This window comes from Passer montanus, unplaced genomic scaffold (assembly GCF_014805655.1).
Source record: "Passer montanus isolate IOZ18808 unplaced genomic scaffold, ASM1480565v1 scaffold87, whole genome shotgun sequence".
NCBI lineage: Eukaryota > Metazoa > Chordata > Aves > Passeriformes > Passeridae > Passer > Passer montanus.
This window is the reverse complement of record NW_024374034.1, coordinates 2046759-2074151: the sequence shown is the minus strand read 5'-3', so window position 1 is coordinate 2074151 and position 27393 is coordinate 2046759. Positions and strand designations below refer to the sequence as shown.

Sequence of the window (27393 nt, the reverse complement as noted above, 5' to 3'; positions counted from 1 at the left end):
TCACTGCAACAACCATTTAGCCAAAAAATTTAGGGTGTGACACCTTTTCCTTAGTTATCACTGAAGAGGTAAATAGTTAGACAGTGACCACTACTAGCCCTGAATTATACCGACAAAAATCTTAGAGGTCAGCAAGAAGTTGTGTATTAATGGAGGGACAGGCCTCATTTACATATATACATTGATTAGGTTCTTCAGGTGGTTTTCAGTAACTCCCAAAATAAACTTCCCCATATTTTCACTAGGTGCTGAAGGGAGGTTGACAGGCCTGCAGTTTTCTTGCCCTTCTTGAAAATTGGGACAATGTTCACCAGCTTCCAGTCAACTCAGACTTCTACAGATTCCCAGGAATGTTCAAAAATCATAGAGAGAGGCTCATGATATCAGAAGCTCTTTGATTATTCTCAGACATAGATTTGTAGAGATCCAGCTGGAGCAATGGAACCTGCCCAGGCTCAGGGTCAGCTGGGAGTTTGTCATTCTCACAGTCATGGTCCTCCAGCTCAGGGCACTCAGACCCCCTCAGCCCATCAGCAGTGCCAGAGACAGAGGCAAGGACAGCATTAAACACCTCTGCCTTGTCTCTGTCCCTGTTCAGGAGGTGACCACCCTTAGCCTGTGGTGGACAATGTTACCTCAACTCTGCCTTTTACCATTAATGACTTAAGTAAACTCTTTTCATTGCCTCCCACAGTTCTGGCCAGTGTCAACTCCAGACAAGTTTTGGCTGCATGAATTTCGCCCTCACAGCAGCATCTCTATTTTTCTCCCATGGTACCTGACCTTGCTTCCACTAGTCATACACGTTATTTTTCTTACTTCAGCTCCAAAAAAATTCCCTGCTCAGCCAATCCAGCCTTCTGCCTCACTTGCTTGACTTCCAGCATTCTGGAATCTCCTATGCATTCAGGAGGTTGTGCTCAAAAAGTGACCAGCACTGATGAACTCCAGCACCTTCTGAAACATTTTCCCAGAGACCTCATTACTAGTTCCTGAAGCCTGCTCTCCTCATGTCAATGTTTGAGGCTCTTTTCTTCCTGTTGAGAGATTTTAAACTCAATCACTTAATGGTCACTATGGACAAGATGGCCACCAATCACCCATTCAGCCACAAAACCGCCTCTGTAAATGAGCAACAAATCAAGGAGGGCATCTTTTCTACTCAGCTCTTTTACTGTCTGTGTTGCCTTGGTATCATGAACCTATCACCCAGGAGCTTTAGGAATATTCTGGACACCTGAAGGACAATGCAGTCATCTGTCACAAAGAGCACGGCTTCATGAGGGGAAAGTCCTATTTGTCAAACGTGATTTCCTTTTATGACAAGGTAACCCACCTGGCTGATCAATGGAAACCAGCTGATGTATTTTTTTTGGACTTCAGTGAAGCTTTTGATACTGTCACTCACAAGATCCTTCTGGACAAAATGTCGAGCTCACAGCTGGAAGAACACATCATGTGATGAATGAGCAACTGGCTCACTGGTCAGGCAGAAAGGGTTACTGTGAATGGGGCGACATCAAACTGGTGACCTGTCACTAGCAGGGTTCTGCAGGGCTCCATCCCCACCCTGTGCTCTTCAACATTTTCATACACGAACTGGACACAGGACTGCATAGTACAAGAAGTTCGCTGATGACAGTAAACTGGAAGGAGCTGTTGACTCCCTCAAAGGCAGGGAGGCCCTGCAGAGACCTCAATGAATCAAAGGGCAGGGTAATCACCAACTGTGTGCAGTTCAACAAGGAAACATGCTGGACTCTGCACCTGGGATGGGGCAACCCTGGATGTATGGAAAGACTGGGGAATGAGAGGCTGGAGAGCAGCACCTCAGAGAGGGACCTGGAGGTCCTGGTCCATGGCAAGTTGAACAAGAGCCAGCAGTGCCCTGGCAGCCAGGAGGGACATCCCTGTCCTGGGGGCATCCAGCCCAGCATCCCCAGCTGGGCAAGGAAGGGGATTGTCCCACTCTGCTCTGGGCTGGGGTGGCTCCATCTTGAGTCCTGGGGGCAGTTTTGCGTGTCACAACATAACATATAAAGATATTTAAGAGTGTCCAAAGGAAGGCCATAAAGATGATGAAGGATCTGAAGGAAGAGCCTTACGAGGAGCACCTGTGGTCTCAGTCTGTGCAGCCTGGAGAAGAAAATGAGGAGAGACCCCACTGGATTCTGCAACTTCTTTGTGAGGGGAAGAAGGGGCAGACACTTAACCTTCCGTGTAGTTACCAGTGACAGAAAACAAGGGAATGGCCTGAAGTTGTGTTGGGGGAGTTTCAGGTTGAGTAAGGTTCAGGTTGAGGAAAAGGTTCTTGCCTCCAAGGGTGTTTGGGCACAGGAAAAGGTTCCCAGGGAAATGGTCTCACCAGCTATGTTCAAGAAGTGTTTGGAGAATGCTCTCAGGCACTTAGTGGGATTCTTGGGGGGTCATGAATTGAACTTTAATGATCCTTGTGGGTCCCTTTCAATTCAGGATATTCTATGATTCTAGTCTGTGTTTGTAGCTGCAGCCATATATCCAGCTGAATGACCACGTGAGATGAATACCTTCCATATACTTACTTTGAACTTGCTGCTAAACTCAGAGGAGCTAAGAAAAACATGTAATTTTGAGTCTTATAAATTCTGCATAGATCTGTAAAACTGGACATTTCAGATTACAGTGCCAGAGGCAGATCAAACCACATGTGCCTCAGAGCAGATATGTTAAAAGGAATGAACACTCCACAGTCCTGGAGAATTCAGTATTGGCACCAACACTGGATCTAAAAGCTCCACTGTAACACAACTAAAAGCCAAGTGTCATCTGTATGCTGTCCATGAAAGAACACAGGCAGATATTTGCCTGCTTTCAGGAGACCTCATGGTTCAAAGTTTTCTGCCTGGGCTGTTGTCAGTTACAGCACATGAAGGCTTTCCTTGTAAGAGACATGGATAAGCCACATAATGCTTCACGGGGGGAAAACATCACAGTCTGGCTTTCTTCAGGAACACTGACCTTCTTGAAATCAGCTCTCTTCCTTAAAGATATTAAAAAATGTAGTAAGAAAAACAAAATACAAAAAATTGTTTGCATCAGGCACAAGAATTAGGTTAAGAATTCTTCATAAGAATTCTTATTCTTATGCATAAGAATTCTTCATATTTCACGACAACCTACCTTCCACAGACAATTCAGTATTTTGTAGTTTTCAGTGGTATCTCTAGCTGAAACCACCTACTGATAATTTGTGTGAGCTAAAAATTGAGTACTTCAGATTTAAAATCCAAATGAAAACCAGAAACACTCATGATTTAGAAGGTCAAAATTACTTTTTTCAGCCTACACTCATTTACATTTTTGCATGGGCAAAACCGTAGCAACTCCAGACAAAATGCATTAAGTGTTTTGGAAGATAAAAAAGTATACATGAAAAATCTAAACATGTTCTTTCTAACTGGAAAGAGGACCAAAAAAGTATAGCCCTAAGCAAAAGGTTTTTTTCACCACAGAACAGCTGCTCTACACTGACAGCATTATTTCTCACCCTGCTTACAGACCTGAGAACCTAGACTACAACTACAAAACTGTCAGCAATGAAACCAAGTCTTTGACACAATAAAATATTATAGCAGTATCTAGTGTCACTCTTGAGAACTCACCTTGCCTCTTGAAGGTCCTCTATTTCACAAGGGAAAAAGCCCTAGAATTTTATGCCTAGAAAAACAGAAGTGGCCAATTTTACAGATACATCTGGAAGTGCTGGACTGCAAGATGCACTTAGTTATAGCTTCAAGGCAATTGTGATAAAATTGTTGGCTACAGCTGAATTTAACACATTTGAAAAGGTGAGTTTCATGTATTAAAAACTTGAGTGTACAAGTCAATGCTGGCCTTGCTTAGAGCAGGAATTTGAACTGCATGACCTGCTGAGGTCCTTTCCAGTCCGGATGATTCTCTGGCACAGCCATCTTAATACTCATAGAAATTTTTCAAGAAACCAACCCAGGAACTGAGTATTTTACCTAAGCTTTTTTATGTAGTTGAATTCATCATGTTCTTGCACTTATGAAAGTTGAGGAACTTGAAAATGCCACTCCGAAATCTATACAGTAAAACAGAACACACAAAACAGAATTCCTTTACATGCCTCTTTGGTGAATGATTTTATAATACTTGCAGTGAATTCTCATTTTATTTCATACACTATACACCAGAATTGCAATCAACAGTACTTCAAAAGAATCCAGTTTCCAAGTTCACCATACTCTCCATTTCAACACTTAGGCATTTAAAATACATGAAAGTTAGATTAATAATAAAGTAGACCTGATATGAAGTCAGAACTTACAAAGAGCAACATCTTTGCATTATTTTACCATGACTGCTTTCCATAAGTGGCAACTACACAATGATTAACGATTAAAATGCAGATCAGTTTACAGCATTCACAAAAACAGACTTGCCACATGAATGTGAAAAAGCAGCGGCCTCTCACAATTTAAAAGTGACTTTCCACATGCTTGTTTTATTTGCAAAAACCATCTCCCAGCCCCCATATTTACTGAAGAAACCAAGGATTAGGTTATTTAAAATGATTAAAAATCATTTTCAGGCTGAGTCTGAAGGGGGAGAGGGCAAAAATTATTTATTTCACTGGTTCCCTTGCACATAAACAGACTTAGCTCTGCTCCACAAAATATTTAAACTAGCAGAGATTTTAAATTACAGACATCAGTGCTAAATAGTTAAGAAGACAATTTTATACACACGCCTCCAATCTAACAAAATAAAAACTCTAAGAACAGCCAATTGTTTTCTTAGGCCTTCTGTACACTTTGAACACCACTACTACAACTACATAGACTTGTATGATTATTACACTCTCATATGGATCATTAGAGTAAAACCAAACCCTGAAGTTGTCAGTGGAAAGTCAACTAAAAATGGCACTTACACATGCACACATCAATTTCTATTTTGCTTTATTCACACAGTTATTGTAAGCCCTGCAAACAAACTGCAAGACAGCCAAATTTGCATTCTGTGCAGCTTTGACCCACACCCATTTTTCGTTGTTTTTATACAAAGCAAGAGATTCTCATTTGTCATCTTCTGCCACACTGCAGCAAAATAAGTCTTCTATATACCTACAAATGATAACATTTAAGTCTACTTAAGTCACTTTTACAGTTTCTATTTTACTTGCAGTTCCATTAACAGTGAAGTTGGAAACATTTTTAAAAGACCAGCAAAGCCACCAGTCCCCTAACTGCAAGTTCTTATAACTTAAGAAAATAAATTCCTTTCAACTGCTTAACAGTCTATCTTAAATATCAGATGTGATGCTTATAAAGCAGATACTAACAATTCATATTCATTCCTTATGTCAGTGAACTGGTAAGAGGAAAAGTAAATCCTCAATGCAATCACATTTGAAATCTGATCCCCTTTGTATGACTGCATATGACATATTCAATTTGTGTCTGTAATTTTTAAACAGTCCTTTTTTAATTACACTTCGGAAACTATATCCCCATTTTTAAAACAAGTTGTTCTACAGTGTAAGGAGAATCCACAGAGTGGATTCCCCAAAGTTCATTTTCTAAGCCATTTGAACAATAACTAGGTTAGCAAGTCAATCATGTCCAATGTGCTAATTCCAGACCTGGACAGATTAAGAAACATTTTGAAGCAGTGTTGAGTAAATAATTTTGGTAAGCTGTAAAACTGCCACATGCAAGGTATACTGGACTATAACAGCTCCAAATCCTTTATAAAAACCTTGCATTCCTTCTTCCCGTTTTATAGTATTTATGCAGTCTTTCATTCCCTCATACTGAGTATTGATTGGAAGCACTTCATAGCCAAGGTCTGTATTGTCAATTATTGTGCGTGTCCCTTGAATATGAAGGCGGTGCAAAACTGTTTCCAGTGGGTAAAGCATGACATCAGCACAAAGGCTAGCAGCAAAGCTAGCAATAAGTTCTGGAAAATACGCATCCAGCATGCTCTGCACAGAAGTGGAACTCTCAGTTGGAAGGTTGTGGGAATTATCCCTTTTCAAAACAAACAAGACAAGCTTCTGTACGATGGAACTGATGATGTAGTGAAGAACCCCGTGTAGAGCAGTGGGAAAAGTCAGGACCATCAGAGGAAGGAGACGCTTGCTATGGGGTACTCCCAAGCCTACAACTCTGCCAATTCCTTCTTTCACGCAGTCCAGAATGCCAGGATTGTCTCGAATTATTTCACTCTACAAGCACAAACAAAGAGTTACAACTCATGCTGAGCACTTCAAAAACATCCTGACATCCACTTGGACATCTCACTGCTGAACTTTTTAAAAGAGTTAAACACTTGCATGCTATTATGTCTACACAGCTGTACAAATGAAAGTCCCTTGTTATAACACTCTTCATTCAATTAAACATTCAATTAAGCCTGTTTTTAAAGAACGAACCCATCTTAAAGAGGTGAGTTTTTTAGTGTATACTGCAGTTATCTGTGTTTCTACCAAAGAAATGCAACTTTCAGCCTACTGCTGAAAGTATCAGAATGCAAAACAGTCATGAACTTCTAATGTCTACATCTGGAGCAAAATGCCAGGAAGTACTTATTTAATCCAAAATTCCTTTACTTTAAAGACTGTTGACTACAACCTTTGAACTTGAATCTACATAGTAAAGATTTCCGTAGCTACTGTTGAAAGCTCATTTTTTACATGAATTTAATAGGTTCAGTTTTGAGTGTTTTCATGGCATTATATGCATTTAAAGTAGTATTCTTTACCCATGCTGTCTCTTAGTGAAGAGATAATTATTCTACTCATGTGCTGAAAATAAAAATCCTATAATTATTTACTGTGTTACAATCCACCTGTCAGGGTAGGATTAAGTTAAAAACATTATTTCCCTACTAATAGTTATACTCCAGTGTTTTATTGTGTGGCTTACACTCAAAATTCAAGATTTCGGTGTTCTCCTAAATGTCCAGTGTGGTCCATGTCCTGACCTCACACCAGAATAAACCACCAGAATATTCCTTAGTATTTTGAAGAAATATTAAACAGCCTGCAGAGCCTTGATGGTCTTTTCTGTGTGGGCAAGAAACTAGTTTAAATGCCTGAGAACATAATGTTGTTGCAGACTTTAAGTACAAGTTAAGGAGCACAACCCCTACTGACTCTTTTTCTGTCCCACATCACTACAGTCACTGCACTTCAAAACCACTCCTGCTTTGGCCTAATGCGCCACCAAGAGGTTTGAGATGCTAATGACAAAAGAACAAATGTAACAGCTACAAATTTCCACCATTTACAGCTCTTTTGATGAAATGTATTTACTTGGACAAGTGTCAAACAGATATTGTTAAAACAGAATGGTTTATCAGAATTAAGACAGTCAAAGTCAATATAAACCTGCTAGTAGGAAATTCAACAGTCTTCAGCTTTTCTGGTTTGTCATTGATCATTGTCTTCTTGCAGCACAGGAATGTAATGCAAACCTGACAAGCCAAGTTGCTCCGCTGCACTCACTGATACAATATAAAAATCTTTACAAATGCTATTATTACTTCTGCTGTGTTTCTAATAAGCTTATGATAATGTTTCCAGGAAACTCAAGAACACATTTTCTACATCATATACACATACACACACAGACAGACACACATTTGTTCACTAAAATACTTGCACATAGCTGAAGCTACCAATCTTAAAATCCTCAGATCTCAGTGGAATTTTCATAGCCAATCCATTATAGAGAAGATCACCTACTTAAAAGGCCAAGAAAGATGTTTCTTTGTTTTTTTTTAAATTGTTTTCCTATTAAGTTGCTTTCTAGCGAAGAAACTTTATACTTGCAAATGGAAGACAGGCTCTAAATCATGTTCTCTTTTATTGGCAAAAAATTTACCTGTGCCCAACAACACAGGTAATGCAACATCCTTTCAGACAAAAATATAAGCAGTAAGATATAACATTCCCTTCTGTGGCCTACAGTGAACTCCAGAAACATTGACAGTGTTCCACATTGGTTTCTAGTTCCAAAATTATGGCATGCTCAGGGTAGAGCCATTCCCCAGTGATTAAGAATTTGAATTCCAGCCAGGTTCCCATTATGACACTAAGTCTCCCGAATATTCCCCAAACCAGAGATCCCATGAGGAAAGAAGGTTTCTGAAATACAGAGTATCTTCAGAGGAAGTGAGTTTGTTGTTGGGAGTCTGTCTACAACTCTCCCTGCACATATGCTTAATCTCACCTGTCCTGTTAATCCATAATGCAGCCAGTTCAGACAGAACAGCTCTCCTACTACCTTCTGGCTCATTTCAGCTTGGATCGTCTGCCCACACCAGAATCCTGCCCCTGTCCATGCCTCTAAAGTACATGCTGAAACTAAGAAACTGCAGAAGTCAGCCTTCTCCCCAGAAAAAGCACCATTTTGGACACATATACTACCAGCAACGTAGTCTTGACAGTATATACAACTTGCCCACGCTATGAATGAAAATTATTATTTTAAGGACTCAGTGACACAAGAGTGACTATCCTGCACCCTCCCTATGAGAGCTCACTCTATAGAAAGAGTTCCACTAGCTGCACAGAGACTCTGTCACATCATCTAAGAGCAAGTCATTATACAGAGAGGGATGGGAGAATTATCCTGGACCATTTCTGCACAGCTAACCCTTGTCTTTCTCCAGAAAGAGATGCAACACCTAGACAGGCAGTCTGCAACACAGTGCTGTGGGCTACTCTGCAGTTACAAGACAAGCTAAGACGTATTCTAAGTGACAGGTCCAGATTTAAATTTTTGTGGCTAAGGAAGAATTAGATGAAGATTAAAAGTAAAAAGCTGATTGAATGAAAACAGTCCTGAGGGGGTAGGGTTAAGTATTTCATTAAAAATCCCCATTGAACTACTGGAAAAAACTTTAAGAGTTCTTGTAGGGGACAGATGTCACTGTAACAACACGCCTAGTAAGGCAAAGTTTAAAAATCTTACATGAGAAAAACTTCTTTATGTTTTATCTGCTGGAACACATAGATATAGCATGTCCCTATTTCATATACAATATATTCCAACTATCTACATTAAATGTCCTTTGTAATTCTAGATTTAGAGTTAAGATAGTGCATTGATATACCCTACATAGGTAACACCCACTTCAGCTAAGTCACACAGCCTCAAGCAAAATAAATGCAACTACTGCAACATAAACCTGAATTCAAAGATTCATCTCTCCACAAAATCTAATCTACAAAGAGTAACGGTATCTTTTTAAATGTTCCAAATATATTTAAGTTACCTGTACAGTTTCAATCAGGCTTGCAGAATAAAAAGGCATTGCTATCACATGTGTTAACCTGTAGAAATTAACAATGTAAGGATTAACATAATGACATACTAGAATTTCAGCCAAACAAGCACCTTTAAGTTGATAAAGCTATCTACCAAATTATCCCTGAGAGAAAATTAACAAAGTATAACTCAATTACTAAAATTGTATGTCAACATGTTGAGATAAGCCTCAGTCAAAAGTTTAGTTAGATTCTATTTCCATGTGACCAGACTGATTAAGGTCTACAATAGTCTAATCTTTTAATTTAGTTGAGTTCCATAGACACAGAGATCTAGTATGAGAAAACCTGTGAAAGTGGTGGATGTAATCAAGATCGTTAAAAAAATCAGCATTTGAAAAGTACTGTTAGCATCTTGTCAAGAAAACGTAGCAGCAGTCTAAACTTATGTCCATTTGGTAGTTTTATTATGTTTAGATAGTAAGACACAAGACACATGCTATACTTACCCTTTGAGTAAAAGGTGTCCACCTATCTGCTTGAGATTCCATTTATGTGAAAGCTCTCTAAAAAGAGAAGTATTTACCACAACATGAATAATCATCCACACGTAATTCTCAAGCAATTCTTCCATAAGTGTCAACAATCTGTTGTCAGTCTTCATACTGGTGTTCTACTATTCATGTTGAAGTATTTCCCATATTGGAAAGACACAGCAAAACATTTAGTAAATCATGCTTAAGTTCAAGTAGTTTTTCGGGTCTGTCAGATATTCTATCAAAAAAAGGTTTCAGTTATTAATTGCTAAGATGTTTGCAGCTCTCACAGCAACTGACTTTAAGCAGTTCTGCATTTATTTAGCAACCTTATGTATAAGTGCTTGAAGCAATTTTCAGGGAACAATGGAGTACTTTAAAATCTTCCTACTTTACCTTTATCACGAAATCATTTTTATTTCATTTTCGTTTGTTTGCGCTCTTCTGTTCTTTAGGTTATGTCTACCCTGTTGTTATTTCTTTCCAGAAAATATAAATAACATTCAGGTACAGTTAGATAAGAACTTGATTAAAAGTACAAGAGGTCAGGCTAGGAGTTGCACAGTAATTCCGTATAGACATAACTGAAGTTTTTTGTCCTATGAACAGTCCTTAGCATATTATGATAAAAAAGAAGAAAACCATGTGTTTAACACAAAAGTGACATCAAAAATACTTCCTTGAAGTAGTATTTCTAGTTACACACTTCAAAATACAAACAACAAATGTTTACAGTCCACTTGACAGAAAATGTAAACCCACCTAGCTGAAGATACCATTCAAATGCCACATGTACTGACAGTGCACATGGTCAATACTCTAGCTATGAGGTATAGAGACTTGTCTGAAGTGCTGGGCACACTAGACTTCAATAACAAGCATTTTTAATAAAAAGCTACAATGTTTTCAGCTTCAAGTGTTGTCCAGGAATCACAATCAGACACGGACTGTGGTTAACCCTAACCCAAGAAAGGCAAGATTTTACTCTTTCTGAAGAATTGTGTGTTGCTACTAGCTATCACATTTTAAATACATAGGTCAATCACTCAACAGGAACAGAAGATCATTTTTACCATTATATATTTCAGACACTTGGATCACATCCAGTTACCCATAATATTTAAATGATGTAGAAAATTAAAACAGCCAAACTAATGTGTGAAAGCCTAATCTGTCAATCCACGTGGCATAACTGTCCCTGCAAGAACAATTACATAATAAGTTTGCCTAGCACAAAATGTTCACATCCATGTCTGGGCTCCTCTCCTAAAACAGGGCTATTCTTTCATGTAACTATAACATAGAATTAGAATTGACACTTCACCTCTCTGTGTTCTTTGGACCCGGATAATGCAGTTAAATAATCTTTTAAATCAGGTTTGCTAACACTGCTGCTACAAGCAATATCCTTCTCATTCCTGTGGCCACCCAAACATGCAAGCCACCATTAAGAAGGAAGAGAGAGTATTCAGTAGAAAACACTTTGTTTCCACAAAGATGGGAGTAGCACAGAGGAAGGAATGAGCTGGTTCCAGCAGATTTGATTATTTTGGTTCCAGCAGATTTGATTATTTTGGCAGCAGCACCAGCTTACTTTCCAAACTGCTGAACTGGTCCACAAGTAGAAAGCTCACACTGCGAGAATTCAGAACTATGAAGATATAAACACTATATCACACCTCATGAACTTAAGCATACCCTAGAGCTGTATCTAAAACACACTTGGAGGAAAGCACATGCCTGGAAATTTCAATTACCTATGAAACAGAGCTGACCAAAACCCTTGTACACACTCTATACAATTTAAATATGAAACACTTTTGCTAATGCTTTTGAACTTGCCAATGCCTATTTTTATTAGTATGGATACATGAATCATAACATATTTGATTCATCCTAACCATATTTCTTATTTTCAAACCCAGGGTAATTTCCATGTCCCTGATTATTTTTAGTAAAAAATGACTAAACTTCAGCAGCAGAAGACTGACGCAGTGATGTAGAATGATGAATATCTCTTTAAATTAAGTCAGTAATTTTTAGTGGTGAGGTCTTTTTTTCTGAGAATACTGAAAAAGGTACATATAGCTGTTGGTCAAGGAAGGCAGAAGACAAAGCTTTTGTACATATTTGTCCAGTTACATGGACACCCATTGACCATGTCTTCTCATTCACTAATGCAGGCCATTCTGTTCTCCCTTCTCCACTGCAAGGACAGTGCAAATATTCAGCAAAATGTCAGTGCTAGTTCATTAGCTGTGCAAGTTTTCTGTATTTAGATTAATAAGACCAGGAATTTTTACCTTAGGTATGGTATTTGCTATTACCACACAATAAAAACTTAAATAATATTTTTTTTTTTAATTACAGAGTTGAATACCAAAGACCAATTTGCTGCAGCATGTCTAAGCCAGAGAAGTAAGCAGACAAAAACAAATCAAGTTCCTAGAAAGAGTCCCTCACTATTTATGGATTATAAAGTCTTCTTTTCCAAGACAACCACACTGTTTGGAAACACCTATTTAATGTCTGGTTGTTCTCATGAAGCAGTATTTTTCAAACAGCCTTATTAACACTTTGAAAATAAGTCAACAACTTATTGATTTGCTAGAAATGGTAAAAAAAAAAAACAATACCTTGGCAAAGGTGTAAATTCACTGATGATGCCTTCTGTTCCCAGGGTTATGCCCTGAACAATGAAAGTGCTGCCCATTCCTTTCCATAGAGCTCTTGGACCCTGTGTGTTGAAATATCCAACATAAAACTCAAAAATATTTTCAATTTATTAGTAAAAAATGTCAGTAAATTCAGACCACACAGGGCCACAATTCTATTGTTCAACTTTGTCATCAAACTTGGGTAACAACTCATTTTTTTAATCTATGAAGAAGTTTTTGTTTTTCAATAATTTCAAAGACCTGACAATAATTTTGGAGGCATGTCTCCCACTGTTTATACTCTGTATTATAAACTTAATACCATTTTTTATGGACAAAATAAGTTTGAGATGTCAAAAGTACACCCATAAGTTTTTCAGAATTAAGAATTTCTTCCTGCCTTCTGATCTGAGTTTTAGGATTGCCATTCCCCTGCAAAATTGGAAATGTATTCAATACTACCTTTGGAAGGAGTCACTTCAACAATAACGTTACCCATATAATGATGATTAATGATCTTTTAGAAACCTAATGAAAAAAAAAATTCAAGGACTAACATTCATAAATCCTTCCCCACTAAGCACTGTACTGCTGAAAAAAAATAATGATTTACTTGATCTTCTTGACACATTTCTGTAACCATAAAAATAACAAACCCTGAGAACAACCATACTTTCCAGCACCACCTACATAAACAGAGATTTCAATATACATGCATGCTGTAGGAACTCTCAGTGCTCACATATAGCCTGACACCAAATACTAACCTGTGTCTTATTGATGCAGTACATGATATTGACAATAGTAAACGGTGTGAGATGATAATTCCGTGCATGATAGTTAACCTGTTAAAATATAAATCATGGTAGTCTTAGAAACACAAATGCAGATGATACAACTCTGAAGGATAAAGGTGTTTCAAATATAAAAATTTTTATCTCTGTAAAGATCAGCTAAAAATATGAGTAAGTTCTCACTAAAATTTAGGGAAATGGTCAGGCCTTTTAAGTATTCATATGCGAAAGTTTAAACAATAAACCATACATAAATCAGAACCTATTAAACAAAACAGGGATGCTTGTAAATGGGAATCTGAAAGTTGCCCTGCAGACCCCAAAACACTCGCTGTAATTTGCTTTCCAATGCCAAAACAAAAATGAGCAAGATTTTTCAAAATAAGCTAAACTGCAAAATAGAAAACATGTATTTTACAAGTAAAAACTTGTTAATGTAGCATAGGCTCCCTAAAAATTACAAAGCTTCCTATAATACATACTTTCATACAGAGATATGACAGTACACAGGAACTTTGATTAGAATAGGTAATATATAAAACATACCTGACATTGACGACGTAGAACAATGCAAGGATGTGCCAACACATTTTCTGTAAATAGACTTTAAAGGAAAATTGCATTTAATGCATGAGAAGCCACTAAAATTCCTTAGAAAAGGCTTGTTAATTGTCTCTAACAACAGCAGATCAGTATTTGGAAAAGCAATATATATTTTTAGTGAACTAACAAGGCATGTTTTTAATGGCTACCCAACAGCCTCTCAAGGGACAAGTTACATGAAATCTGACATATACATTCACTACAAAAAAACCCCATATATATGTAGTATGCACATATTTTTATAAGCAAAAAACCATACAAAATTTCTTAATCTCATCCTCTCCAAAGTATCATGATACAAAACAAACCACAACCACAATTATGAGAGGATTAGTTCCCAGTTTTGTGCTAATTCTGCATAGTGTATTATTAATCAGGACTCTCCCTACGAGGACCAGAGAAGGACTGGTACTAGTAGATGATACCTTTTCACCAAAAACAGTACTGACTCAAAACAATTCTCCTACCACGGCCAGAAGTCATATTTCAATCAAAACTTCACAGGAAAGTTCTCACCTCCAAAGCAGAATTCCTGGTTGCAGCCATTCAGAGAAAATATTAATTTCATCTCAAAGTGCCTGAGTGATCAGAGTACTTACCTGTACATTGTTCAAACCTGGAACATGGATTAGAAAAGTAGAACATGCAGGGTTTTTACAAACACAAGCCACAGAATCATCTGTGGTAGATTTCTCAACTTCCAATACACAAGTGGCATAGAAAAATACTGCAGTTATGTAACTATTGAGCTAGTTTGTAGTTTGCTACTACCAAAAGAGGTAAAACTTTCCCTGGACATCAGCATCTTAAAATTCAACACTTTGTCAAAAATACGATCAACAATCAGGATTACTATAAAAAAAAATAAAATGGCCTTCAGACCACTTGGTTAGATGAACATTATGATCCGAGGGTACTTTGGTAATACACTTGAAGACATTTTCACTTTCTTAGGAAATATTTGTATTGCCTAGAAATATTAATAAAAGTTGCAAATGTTGAAGAAGTTTTCTGGTGTTACGTTCAGATTGCTTGCACAGGGTACACACATCATGGGCATTCCATATGAAAAACTGTTTCTTCCATTCACGTAAGTATTTTTTGTCAACAGTTAAAAGAAAACAGAAACCTAAATAGGGGTAGTAGGTTTCTAAATACATTTCAACAGCTTATTGGAATAAAAACATAATAAAGAAGCCTATGTAAGATTTATAAGTTGTGTTACTGAACACAATTCTTACCTTGCAAGGCCAATACCAAAGCCAGCAAATCTGTTCAACTGCTCTGAAAAAGAAAAAAACCAAAACAAATCCAGATTATATAGCAGTGATAATCACAAAATAGAGAAAATGCCATGCACAGGATCTGAAAAACTAATTTTATTCTGTACTAGCATTAGAAAATTACAAGCACTAAACCACAATATTTATGGCAGTTGAGCAACTGGAGATATAAAAAAATTATTCCCCCAGGAATATTTGCACTTTGGACTGCATTTGAGTTTGTACATATTCTTATATATAAAATTATGCTTTTCTTACAGGGAAAAAAAAGAACAGAGAAAATGAACAGTAAAAAAGAGAGCATTTTAATATCTTAAAAAAAACCAACTCAAACCAACTGCTTAGCATGCATGAGTTTACAGTAATTCTGAAACATAAATTTAGATAATTGAGGTGAAAATAATGTTGAAACAGTAAGAAGGTAAAATTTTGGGTGAAGTTACAAAAAGCCATGGATAAAGCAAATTTTCAAGCCAGTTGTTTATCTCCAGTCCTTTGCAAAAGTCTACTTACTGGAGAATTATAAAAGTAATTTTCTCTGTTGCTTGCAACCAGACAGACACTTGCACATTGGGAATAATCAGATGGGATTTTAAGACGAGCATCAGAACAGTAAAGGCATTTTAAAGATAATGCTCAGCCCTACAGTTTTCAGAGTGCAAGCAGTTTGAAGGCATGGATAGAGTCAGTAACTTCAGTGGGACTCCACACATATGTGGCAGCCCTACTAAAAATGGTAAGATACCATTTGCAGCTGCCGGATTCAGTGATTACAGCAACTCCTTATCCGTGCTCCAAAGTGCAGAACAAACACACCTTCCACATGTAGATAGTGGGGAAAAAATGTAGTGTTCAGCTATGCAAGGATACTTAAACAGTGCTTCAACCAGTGCATGCATGGCTGGAGCCTAGCTAAAGGCTGTACTCTTTATAAGACCTGAATAAAAACACTGCACAACAGGTCAGAAAAAAAGACCTGCCTACTAACATAATTTGATTTCAGGAAAATTACTATTTCATAAACCTTTTGATACTCGTGTGTCTATAACCTGCTCCTTTTATTTACAGAAAACAATATACAGCACCCTAGATACTGCAAGTTCTCCTTAATTCACCTCAATTTCATGAAGATCTAAAATAATTTTATTTATGGAGGCTTATACTCAGTTTCCCAGCAATTACTGAAAAAGCCTTGTGCTCAATTGCCTCCTTAAATCCTACCAGTCTGAAAGAAAAGAAGTTCCCTCGCTATCACGCGGCGGTTCACGTCAGCAGCTCATGTTTTAAACCCGAGAGAAGCCAAGCAGTCTGTAACACCATCACAATAACGCAGCACTGTAAGAACCAAAAGCACTTCCTGCCTTTAAAGAGGGCGGAGTGTTTCTGCAGGACATTGTTTACATGGGCAATGAGGAGCAAGCTGCCCGCACAATGCTTAACGAGAAGCTGCGGACACATTCTGGCACTCTCAAATCATTTTGCATGGAGCTGCACAGTGCTGGAGCGCAACAGGCAGCGACGGACCACTCCGTGTTCTCCTAAAGGACTTTATTCCCCGGCGCTTCAGCAGCGCCGGTGAAAAGGAGGGCCGGGCGGCGATCGGCTTGGCCGCGGCACAGCTCAGGGCCGCCGCCCGCCCTTGCCCGGCCCGGCGGGTCACCGCTCGCGGGAGTGGAAGCGGGGTCAGCGGGACCGGGAGCGGCGAGAGGCGGCGGCCGCACCCGGGCCAGCGCAGGCCGGGCCCTCCCTTACCGGCGCCGGGGCCGCCCGCCGCGAGGTTGGCCTCCTCGTTGGAGCCGGCGCCGCCCAGAGGGGTCCCGGCCCCATACGGCGGCGTCTTCTCGCCCCAGTGTAGGTTGCGGCTGCCAGGGATGTCGGGCGGGCTGGTCACCCAGGAGCCCAGCTCCGAGCCGCCGCTGAAGGGCCTGGAGCCGGGACCCAGTTCGTCGCGGCCGATCCCGCGGTAGCCGAGGCCGTCGAAGCCTTCGGGGCGGCGCGGGTGCATGGCGGGGGTGGGTGAGGGAACCCGGCGGGAGAGGGGCGGCAGGGGCCGCGCTCGGGCGCACCGGCGGCAGCGGACCCGGACCCGCCGCCCAGCCCTGCCACTTCCGGCCACGGTGAGGCCGCGCGCGTGACCGCCGAGGGGCGGGGCTGGGCGCTGAGCCAATGGTGGCGCTCCGCTTGCCCGGCCCGGGGCGGGGCGTCCGGCGCGGGGCGGGAGGGCTCCCCCTGGCGGCGCGGCGGGCGCTCCGGCCCGCCCGGGTGTGTGGGCAGCCCGAGTGCCGGCCCCGCTCCCAGCCCTGTCCCGGCGGGCCGCCCCGTGGGGAATCCGTGAGAAAGAACGAGAGGTGGCCGGAGAAACGTAAGGTGGCCATGCGGATCTGAGACAGCACTTTCTGGGGAAAACCATCCTTCTTATCAACCTTGGAGATGAGCACAGCACAGACACAGCAAGCGCAGGGGTGAGGCCAAGAAGAAGGAGAGCATGGACTGTGGAGAGGAACACAGACCACCCAAGATCCCCAAAGCCCTCCGACCCATTTCCATAAATGGTCTGAAAGAACAGACTGCCCATGATAACTGATTGCACAGAAAGGGAGAAACACTTCAGGACGGGGAACTCAGGCCGTAGAAAGTATCCCCCAAGCCCAAGCGGTGCCCACAGGATATCCCGCTGGCTGGATTGATACAGCTGGATTGATTCTGACACCAGGACCGACATCCCTTCAGCTGGATCAATGCTAGATCCAGGAGTGGTGGTCTCTTCTTTTTCTCTCTTTCTTTCTTCTCATCTTTAGTTCATCTCTTCCTTTAGTTTTCCCTTTCACACTACTTCTTTATCTAAAACCCATTGCCACGTGCTTATATAGTAGGTCAGGGACTAGAATACCAATTTCCATGCTGAGTGTGTAATTTACTAATAAAACTTTCTGATTATTTGCAGACCCTTAGACTTCTGTTGTTCCTTTCAGCCAGGAGCATTTATGAATCTTCCTTCCCCTCAGGAGGGGGGAGCCACACCCTGTGGGTTTAGTGATTCCTCAGCTCAGAATCACAGAACCATTTAGGTTGAAAAGACTCCCGAGATCACTAAGTCCAATCTACGACCCTGTCAACCAGACCATGGCATGTCCATTCTTTCCTTAAACACTTCCAGGGACAGTGATTCCACCACCTCTCGGGGCAGCCCATTTCAATATCTGGTCACCCTTTCTGTGATTTTTTTTTTCCCTAACGTCTAGTTGAAACTTCTCCATAAACAACTTCCTCTCACCATGTCATTTGTTGCATGGGAGAGAAGGCTGACCTCTCCCTTGCTACAATCTCCTTCCAGGCAGCTCATCTTCTAAGAAGCTCAACAATGTCTCCCACAACTGGGTCTTAGTCTGACACACAGGTGTTCTCATTTTGTGCACTAGGTTAAGCCAGCATTAGTGCATTCAAGTTTAAGTATAGCATGAGCCATCCACAGCTTTGTGAGAAGAAATCTCATTAATGCATATGAATATCTCAAAGGCAGGTGCCAAAGGATGGTGCCAGACTCTTTTAAGCGATGCCCAGGGACAGGAAAAGGAGCAATTGCCATAAACTAAAACACAAGTGCAGCACATAAAAGTTACAACATAGCTGGTTGTTACACAGTTTTAGTCTGGTTTGTTACACAGTTTTAGTCTACCCAAAGTTGTGGAAAGCTAGTCAGGATTGCAAGAAGTCTTTAAAGGTCATCTAGACCAACTGCCCTGCGATAAGCAGGGACATCTTCAGTTTCAAGTAGGTGTTTAGGGCCATTTGCAAACTGAATTAATGTTCCCAGAGATACGGCTACAGACTCTCTGGGCAACCTTTTCCAGTGTTTTACCAGTCTTATAATACCCTCAGTCCTTCAGCTGTGTCAACGGCACTACTCAGCATTGTGTCATCTCCAAGTTTGCTGAGGGTGCACTCAATCCCATGATGTCCATGTTAGTCATAAAGATACTGAACAGTACTGATAAGAAATTAAATATTAGCTTTAATTAGAATTTCAGATGTGGGATCCATGCCTTCTACACAGTGTCCCCAGACCATTCCCTGGTGTTTGACTGTGCTCCCATAGCACAGAACCAACTTTCACATGATATAGCAGAAGTTTGGGCTTCCTTCTTTTCTTTGAAAGAAAACACAAAGAAAACAGTTCAGAGGTTTACTTTTGCAGTGAGAAGAAGTTGGCAACAGCCTAAGTGCATTGAGCAGCAATTACAGCAGGACACAGAACACAAAGCTTCTGTGATAATGATCTCTTAAATTTAATTCCCATTTTATTCCCATGATTTAATATAGAGCCAGGCATGCAGTTTCTGTGCTTAGTCTTGGAAGCATGAGCAGCCTCCAGGAGAGAAAACAAAATGAAGGTTGTCAATAGGAGAAACCAGTAGACCACAGTTCCTGAGAAAAAATGGGAGAAGGAGTGTTGTTCCAAAAAAACAGTGTTTTTCCATACTGGAATATGACATGACTGTTGGAATAGCAGGATCTTCTGCTTTTTCTGAAACAATATTCATTGACTAATATTGGGTTGTACTCAATGATCTTTAAGGTCTCTTCCAACCTAGTCATTCTGTGAATTCTGTGAATGCATGTGAGAGGGAGAATTGTTCAGGGTGAGGAAATTGTGTTCAAATTAAAATCTACATTTCTCTTGGAAAACAACGCTCGTAGCTACTGCTCTGTTAACCAGTCAGCAAAGGAGTAGAGTGCAAAGCTGCTGACTCAGATTTGATTTACACCACATCTTTGAGATCTGCACAGTGGGTAGCTGCCCTCTTGGTCTTATAATGGAATAGGGCAGCTGTATTCCACAGCAGCCTGGGGTTTCCAGCAGCACAGGCTTGAAAGACAATTGAATCGGGTCTATGTATTGGGCCTGTGTGACTGCAGGAGTGGTTTTTGTAGGAAGACATAAAGAGCTGCCCCTCTGTCAGGCACAGCCAGCTCCAGGTGGTTTCCAGCCAGACCTGCCATGGCCAAAGCTGAACCCATCCATGATTTTGGTAGCAGGAGAGGGTAAGAGAATGGTGGTTTTTCCAGTATCCAACTCCATTTTAAACTGGCAATAAATTAATCTTTTCCAAGAAGGTGTCAGGTTTGAAGGTTAATTTGACATTGTCTCAGATGAGACACACAGTAATGCTTATGTCATTTGGGGTCTTCACCCCATGCTCATGTTTTGCATCCCATAGTGATTCAGGATGAGAACAGATGCTTGACACTAACAGGAGGGTCACCCACAGCCAAGCAGAACAGCAAACTCACCAGCTTTTTCCTGGGTCTCTTGGGACTGACATACATAGCATCCGTTGTCACATCCCAGTGGTAGATGTCCAAACAGCTCTTTCCCTTCAGCTGCTCATCTGTTGAGTGCTCTCAGAAGAAAATATTTGGTTTGCCTCACAGTTTTATCAGGCACATAAATAGACCCTCAAGCAAAAGTCACCCCAAAAGGGCCAGCAAAAGGGAGCCTGAGGTTTTAACACCAGCTGGCAGTCTGGACTTGAATATATGACATTTTCCTACTGTACATCTCTGCAACTCCCTGAATTACCCAAATAGGCTGGAAGGTGCCACAGGCTCTCAGGTCTCTCCCACACCCTGACAACTGGCACCCAGAGTCTGTACTTTGGCTGGCTTTTTCACCAATGCCCATCAAGAGTGATCTGGGCAAGGAGGAAGAGCCTGCAAATTGCCTTCATGGGAGAATTTTCATTTCTGAGCGGAAGAGAAACAAACCTGGAAGTTAAATGGGTCTTTGCAGGGCTGTGTCTCCTCACAGCTGAATCTAAGGTGAGTGGCTGGATCATCTGTTACTGCTCTTGCAGTAACACCTCTATGTCAGTCTTCGTTTGTGTACAATATGTGGAACACCTGGAATATCAGACATACCTGCAAACCATAAGAGTAACACCAAATTGTAAAGCCAATGTATGAATGCATTAGTGCTCTTCTAATGGTTTTGACAGCAGAATACCAAATTCTGTAAAGTGCTGCCTATATGATTAATAAATACAAAACCATGAATAAACAAAGTTCAGAATCTGTTCCTTGTGGATGCCATAGGACAGAGAGAGAGAAACGTCAAGCGTTTCTCACAGTGGCTTGTGAGAAATTTTAGGGAGTTGGAAAGATGTGATAACTTGTTAAGTATAAGCAACTTGCAGGTGGTGTTTTTCTACTTTGTTTTCCTGTTCTTTTCAAGGACAGTGTGCGAGGAAGATGTTTTTGTTAGTTAACCAGTCAAATAGAACCCATCGTATTGCTCTATAAAAACCATACGGTTCTTTTGAATAAAGCCTTCTTTACCTGTTCTACAATCCTGCCTCTCGCCTGTTCCTGTGTCATTCTTGGTGCAAGAGCGATAGCTCCTCAACTGAGTTGAAGAAACATATATGGGAAATGGGGATCAGAACTAAAAAATTGAAAAGATTCTTGTTATTGTAGGTTATTTACTGGAGTAAACCTACTTGATACAAAGTGGTGTTATCCTGGGGGGTTTTTCATGAGAAAAGTGCATTAAAGAACTCAAAGACCTTCTCTGTGATCAAGATTTGGATGTAATGAATTTTAACTTATCTACACTACAGAGATGTGCAATGGCATACATGTACAGGTGGTGTGCATCCCCTATACTCCTCCTGGGGCCTCACTGTGATCTGAGAAATGCTCCTTAGGCCTCAATCTTCACAAACAGCATCTGGGCTGAGCTCCTCCTGTGCTTATCAAAATCAGTCTGTTCCCAGGAACTGGTACTGTCTAATGAGCTCCTGATTTTTAGTGAGAAGCCTCAGAAACTTATTTTTCTTGCCTGAAAAACAACCCAAGCAGAATAACAATTTTGTTATCAAACTTTCAAAGAATATACTAGCCAAAATTGCAGTCAAGATGAAAAATTATTATGATTGAAGCCCATTCTCTTGTGACTTTATAAACAACGGTCGAAAGTGAGACTCTTTAAGCTCTTCTGGACAGCAGTGACTGACCAGCATCTCCCTCTATGTGGGGCCTCTATGAGCCAGAGAACTCTCAAGTTTGCTAAACTTGGACAATCTCTGAATGACGATGATGGAGCTTCTCCAGACTCAACCCTTTGCTCATTGGGAAGATCCCAAGGTACCAGATGTGTGTCTTTCACCAAATTTAAGGAAAATTTGTCACAGGTACTCTGTGAATGTCTTATACAGACTCTTTAGGTCTGGGTGCATGAGAGTGTGAATATGCTGGGTACATGGAATGCTGCTCTCCTGGATTCTTAAGTACTTCGTATTTGTAAGTTAGGCCTATAAGTTATAGTAAATTCTATATGAATCTTTAGATAAATTGTTCAACTTAACCAGTCAGTTAAGTGCTCTTAAGTGCTGTTAAAGCTGTAGGCCTAAACTGTTGGTCAAGCCTGGGGCACAGTTTAGCAAAGGGGTGTACTCTGAAACTTGTGGTGCAATGGGACAGTCTTCCTTATTCCTGTTTATCCTTCCTCCTTTCCTATCCTTATCCCCAGCCTCCACAGAGGTAAGTTTTGGGTTGATTTTGGATTTCAATTGACTGATTTTAGGTGTTAGTTTGCTCTTTTTCAGTGTGCTTTAACCAGAGCATTAGTAGTAAGTAGTAGAGGCAACCTTGTAAATTAACTACATCACACTTCCTGTTTTATATTAAACCTACTTTCGCCTATGCCTTTGATGTGATTCTTTAAGAGACCCTAAAACACTCATTTGCCACAGAACACTTAAAAAAATAAACATGTGCACACGTGAATCAGTACATTGGCACAGCAGTAGGTTTCTGTTGCTCCAACAAAGGCTTAAGTTGTGCATTGGCTGAGCAGCAGCACCATCTTGTGACACAGTTATGAAACTCTCTGTAGAGTCACACACCTGGGTGTTAACCCTGCACTTGGCAAGTGGGGGACTCAGCTTCTGGCCTGTGCACTGGCCACTGATCCTGACCCAAATCACACTCTTGTCAGCTACTTCAGCCTCACACTGTTTCATTGGCGCTTAATTGAAACATGGACAGCTAATCCAGGTATTGATCAGATCTCAGAGCATCCAAGGAGCTGCTGGCAACTGGGCTTAAGGTCTGGTCATTTTAGTTTGTTTTGGAAGCTCTACTTCTGTTATTATAGATGTCCTGCTGGTATATTAAGTCTTACCTGGTGTAATAACTCTTATCACTGTTAAAATCACACTAGGAGTGAGACTAATGTGTCTTCCCTGCTGAGGCTGAGGAGAAATGCAGAAGAAAAGCAAGTTGTGTGTGTCATCAATGAGGCAATGCCATGGGGTTTTTGAAGTTTACGGACTTCTGAGCTATAGGTAGAAAAACTGTCAGGCAGTCTGCTTAATAAACACTCCATCTATTAAAAAAGAGAGTGTACACACTCTCCTGCACATCAGTCCATCTTGGAGTATGCCATCAACTCTCCATGAATAGTAAATAAGTGATAACAGCAAGTAATGCAAGAAAATCATGTGACAGAAAGGAGGCTATGGCTGATGGCAGAGCAAAGGACCAAGACCTGTGGGCTGAATGTCACCTGTGACAAGGTAATGAATCTGTCTAGTTTCCACCTGAAATGCCTATGTCATTGCAATTTCTTGGGATTTCTACTCCTTTCAGAAATGAAGCCAGCCTTCATGCTTTATAGGCTTTTTGGTCTACACCAGCATCTAAGCAGATGAAAATAGTGATGATTGCTGCTACACTCCCAGTAATTTTTCAAAAGATCATGTTTTCTGTCACTGCTTTAAGGGGGGCTGTAAGGCTTGGTACAAATGCTCAAACATGGAACTGGAGTGCTAAACATAGGCATATTGTATTAAACCCTGACACGTGGGGTGTCCCAGGGTACTTCTTGGGCCCACCAGTTCAGAAAGACACAGGTTCTGTTTTAAGTCTTATGTCACAACTGCTGGCCTCATCTGTTTTTTTTGTCTAAGTAAAGGTGTCTGAAGAATGCCACCTCACCTGAGTGATATTCCTGGGCTTTGGGATTGCTGAGGTTTCTTTGCCCTGACACAGTTTCCAGGTCTTCATCATTTTATGTCCTTGTGTGGGATGAATGGAGGAGTGCTTCCTTGCCTCATAGAGGTTGTGGGGGAAGAAGCACACTCAGAACCTCACAAACATGCTCAGTTATGATAGGTGGTACACTTTCAATAGCTATGACAGTTATTTCACAATATTATTTCAGCTTTGTGGCATGATTTTGGTGGTGCTGAGGACAGACACAGATCCTCTTCCAAGTAGCTCACAATCTGTGAAAACAAATGACAGATGGATGAAAAGCATGCCAATAGTGACAAGGTAAATGAAGTACCTTATACTCTTTTCTATGTTATTTATTCAAGTAATTTATTCAGATTTTTCTGTTGATTCTTTTATCTTCCATAAAGTCTTTAGTGTTTTATTGCTGTTTATTAGCTATCCTTGCAGTACTACTGAGGCTGATCACCTCCAAGTTAGGAACTTGAAAACTGACAGATGGGTTAAATCTTCTCAAAGTCTCACAGTGAGACAATGAAAGATTTCCAGCAAGGTGAAAAGACAGGTTCCAACTGTGCAGAGCTTTTTTGCACTAATTGTTTCTATTTATCTTTTGCTTTCTTAAAAAATATATCATTCAAGCAGCATGACAGCATATGTGTTTCCTTTACAGATCAGTTATCTAATCAGACTCTGATCTTGCCCAGCCACAGATGATTAAGAACATTCCATGCCCTGAGAGCTTTGGTGACCATTACCTTAAATTTTGTCTACTTCTTCTCTTCAGCATTCCATGCCAGCCAACTGCTCCAGAGTGGGATGCTGTCTGATCCTTAAAATAAACCCTTCTCACATTATCTTGACCTGGGGTAATTTTCTAATTTTTTGCAGCAGAAATCTGTACCCCTTCCTGCATGCTGCATGTCCCTGGTGCAAAGTCCATGCTGTTCCTAGATGAGAGAGCACTTATACCTGCCACATACCACCACTTTCGCCACCCTTCCACCCTCCATCCCAGTAGCCCTTCCTTACCCTTGCCATGGACAGGGAAATCCCTGGTTCTACCTGCCATTGTGCCTTCTCACAGTACAGCCAACACCTAAGCTAAAAAAAACCAAAACCCAAGCAATTTAAAGCAATCTGAGTCATACCATGTTAACAGAATTGGATTCTTTGGATCATGAAGAAGGATTGATGATGGCTCAGAGCCATTTTGTACAAAATTTCCTTCTCCATCTGGACTTTCTAACACAGCCCTGTTCCACCTGTGCAACCCTTCTGCTCTGGTCTCTTTATTCAGGCAGCGTTATCCTATTTAGAGAAACCCTTAAAGTAGTATACACAAAAGAAAGGCATCAAACTGTGTGAGTGTGTTCAGAGGAAGGCCACTATGAAGGTGAAAAATCTCGAGGGCCAGATTTACAAGGAAGGTCTGAGGTAAATTTGCTTTTTCAGCCTAGAAAAGAGCAGGCTATGGGTGACCCTATTGCTTCCTCATGGGTGCCAGCAGCTGGAGAGGTTCAGATTGACATTAGGAAAAGTTCCTTCACTGAGTGTGGTGGGACACTGTAAGGACTTAAAGAGCACAACTGCCAGTCTCAAACACTGCTACTACAGAAGGACTTTGTTAGGAGATAAGCACAGATGGGAACAACAGGATGGCTCTAACTCCAAGCCTGATGTAATTGAGATCTGCTAGCACATCCTGGGTAATGGATGCAGAAAAAAAATCCCACTGTGGCAAACTGTGTAAAGAAGCAACTGCTCAGAGGGTCTAAGATCCCCTCAAGTTAAGGAACAGATTGCACCTGTGACCACTGAAGTCCCCATTGCCAAATATGCCTACATGGATACCTGCAACCTGGACTGTAAATTAGGCCACTGTGGAGGGAGAGGTAAACAAACCTGGGAAACAAGAATGTGTCACTGAAAATGGACAAAAAGAATGCAACCACAAGGAAAGCTAACTCAGAAACTGTGCTGAAATCAGCTCTGAGTGGGCAAAAGTTAATTCTGGCAGGGGGAGATTGTGACTACAAATCAGAAGAGAAAGACTGAGCATGGGACTAATTAGTATGAGAAGAGACGGAATCACTTAGCCACCAGAATAAGGAAACTATGTAACTAGTTGTGAGAGACTGGAATGTTAATGGTTAATACTCAAAACAATCTGCCATTTGAAGTGACTGCCCAGGTGAAGAGGAGGTGCACACCCATCACCCAAGGCAACAGCTGAGTGTTGAACAAGACAAGGGAGGAGGCTGATAAGAGGCAAATCCCATGTAGTGAAATAGTGCTTTTCATCATGCACAAGTCCATACACAAGTGGCTCAGCTGTGAAGACTCCCCTCTGGGGAACTACCAGGACATTCACAGTAGATCTGATGTTGTTCATCTCTGATTAAGGGCCATAATTCACACAACTGATACTCCACCAATGTAAGAGGCAGCTGTAAAGTCACAGAAATTGTCATAAACCATCAAAGATTCCCAAAATACCCCTTGATCTACTGTTGTAGTGTGCTTTTGTACTTTGTAATACTTTGTAATAGTTTTGGTTTTGTATCCCCTTATTTTCCCCAAATGATGTACCCCTTTTGTACCCTTCCTCTACCTGTGTAATCATTCTCCTGTGTGAAGATCATCCCCAAATCCTCGCCCTGGCTCTCTGTCAGTCACTCAGCATCCCATCCTCTCTAGCTAGAACTTTCAGTCTAAGTCATCGAGTGATTAGTCTGAGACCAGGAAGTCAGCCCCTCAAGTATTACTTCATATGCCATCCCAAATGTCCATCCCTAAGGTTGCTTCCCTGGAGGGTCTTTATTGGTCAACAAATGTATCTACCTTCGGTTTCCTCCCACCCTTTAAATGTAACCTTGAGATTCCTTTTGTTGCACTCTGAGCAAGGCGCATCACTGAGGTGCGGGGATCCCTCGGGAGCTCCGAATAAACCTTGCACTGTCCCCCTGCTGAGAGTCAGCCTTTATCCTCTACCGAGGTCTCCAGTGTCTTTTCTGATGCAAAGGCGACTAGCCTAGCTGCCCTCGCTACCCTCGGGGCACCAGAGAGTGTCCCCCTGCTGTCGGCCCCTTCGGGGCTGCCCCCGCATTGTCTGCTGACCCGGGGTTCACTGGGAGGCACCCAGAGAGACGGAGACACTTTGGCAGACCAACGTGGAAGTTGAGACCACCTCCAGATTTCATGGACGGTGTTCGGACATTC

General features: G+C 41.0%; 1 protein-coding gene and 1 long non-coding RNA gene across 6 annotated transcripts; both read right to left on the bottom strand.

Moving 5' to 3' along the window:
- Positions 1-4116: 4116 nt before the first annotated feature.
- SLC25A46 (solute carrier family 25 member 46) lies at positions 4117-18044 on the bottom strand. Its single transcript, XM_039733419.1, has 8 exons — positions 16909-18044; positions 15115-15157; positions 13817-13874; positions 13244-13321; positions 12456-12556; positions 9793-9849; positions 9292-9349; positions 4117-6235 (listed from the first exon to the last, which is right to left on the bottom strand). Exons 1-8 carry the CDS (start codon positions 17876-17878, stop codon positions 5657-5659), a joined length of 1944 nt encoding a protein of 647 aa, XP_039589353.1. The 5' UTR covers positions 17879-18044; the 3' UTR covers positions 4117-5656.
- A 1116-nt stretch (positions 18045-19160) lies between these two features.
- On the bottom strand, positions 19161-27291 carry LOC120513744. 5 transcript variants are annotated; one of them, XR_005630350.1, is made up of 4 exons: positions 24930-27291; positions 24154-24443; positions 20449-21075; positions 19161-19303 (listed from the first exon to the last, which is right to left on the bottom strand). It is a non-coding gene; the product is annotated as an uncharacterized LOC120513744 (long non-coding RNA). The 5 variants fall into 5 exon arrangements; XR_005630348.1 differs by lacking the exon at positions 19161-19303 and adding an exon at positions 21493-21598 and having other exon boundaries at positions 19311-21075; XR_005630349.1 differs by lacking the exon at positions 19161-19303 and adding an exon at positions 21493-21559 and having other exon boundaries at positions 19311-21075.
- Positions 27292-27393: the final 102 nt, after the last annotated feature.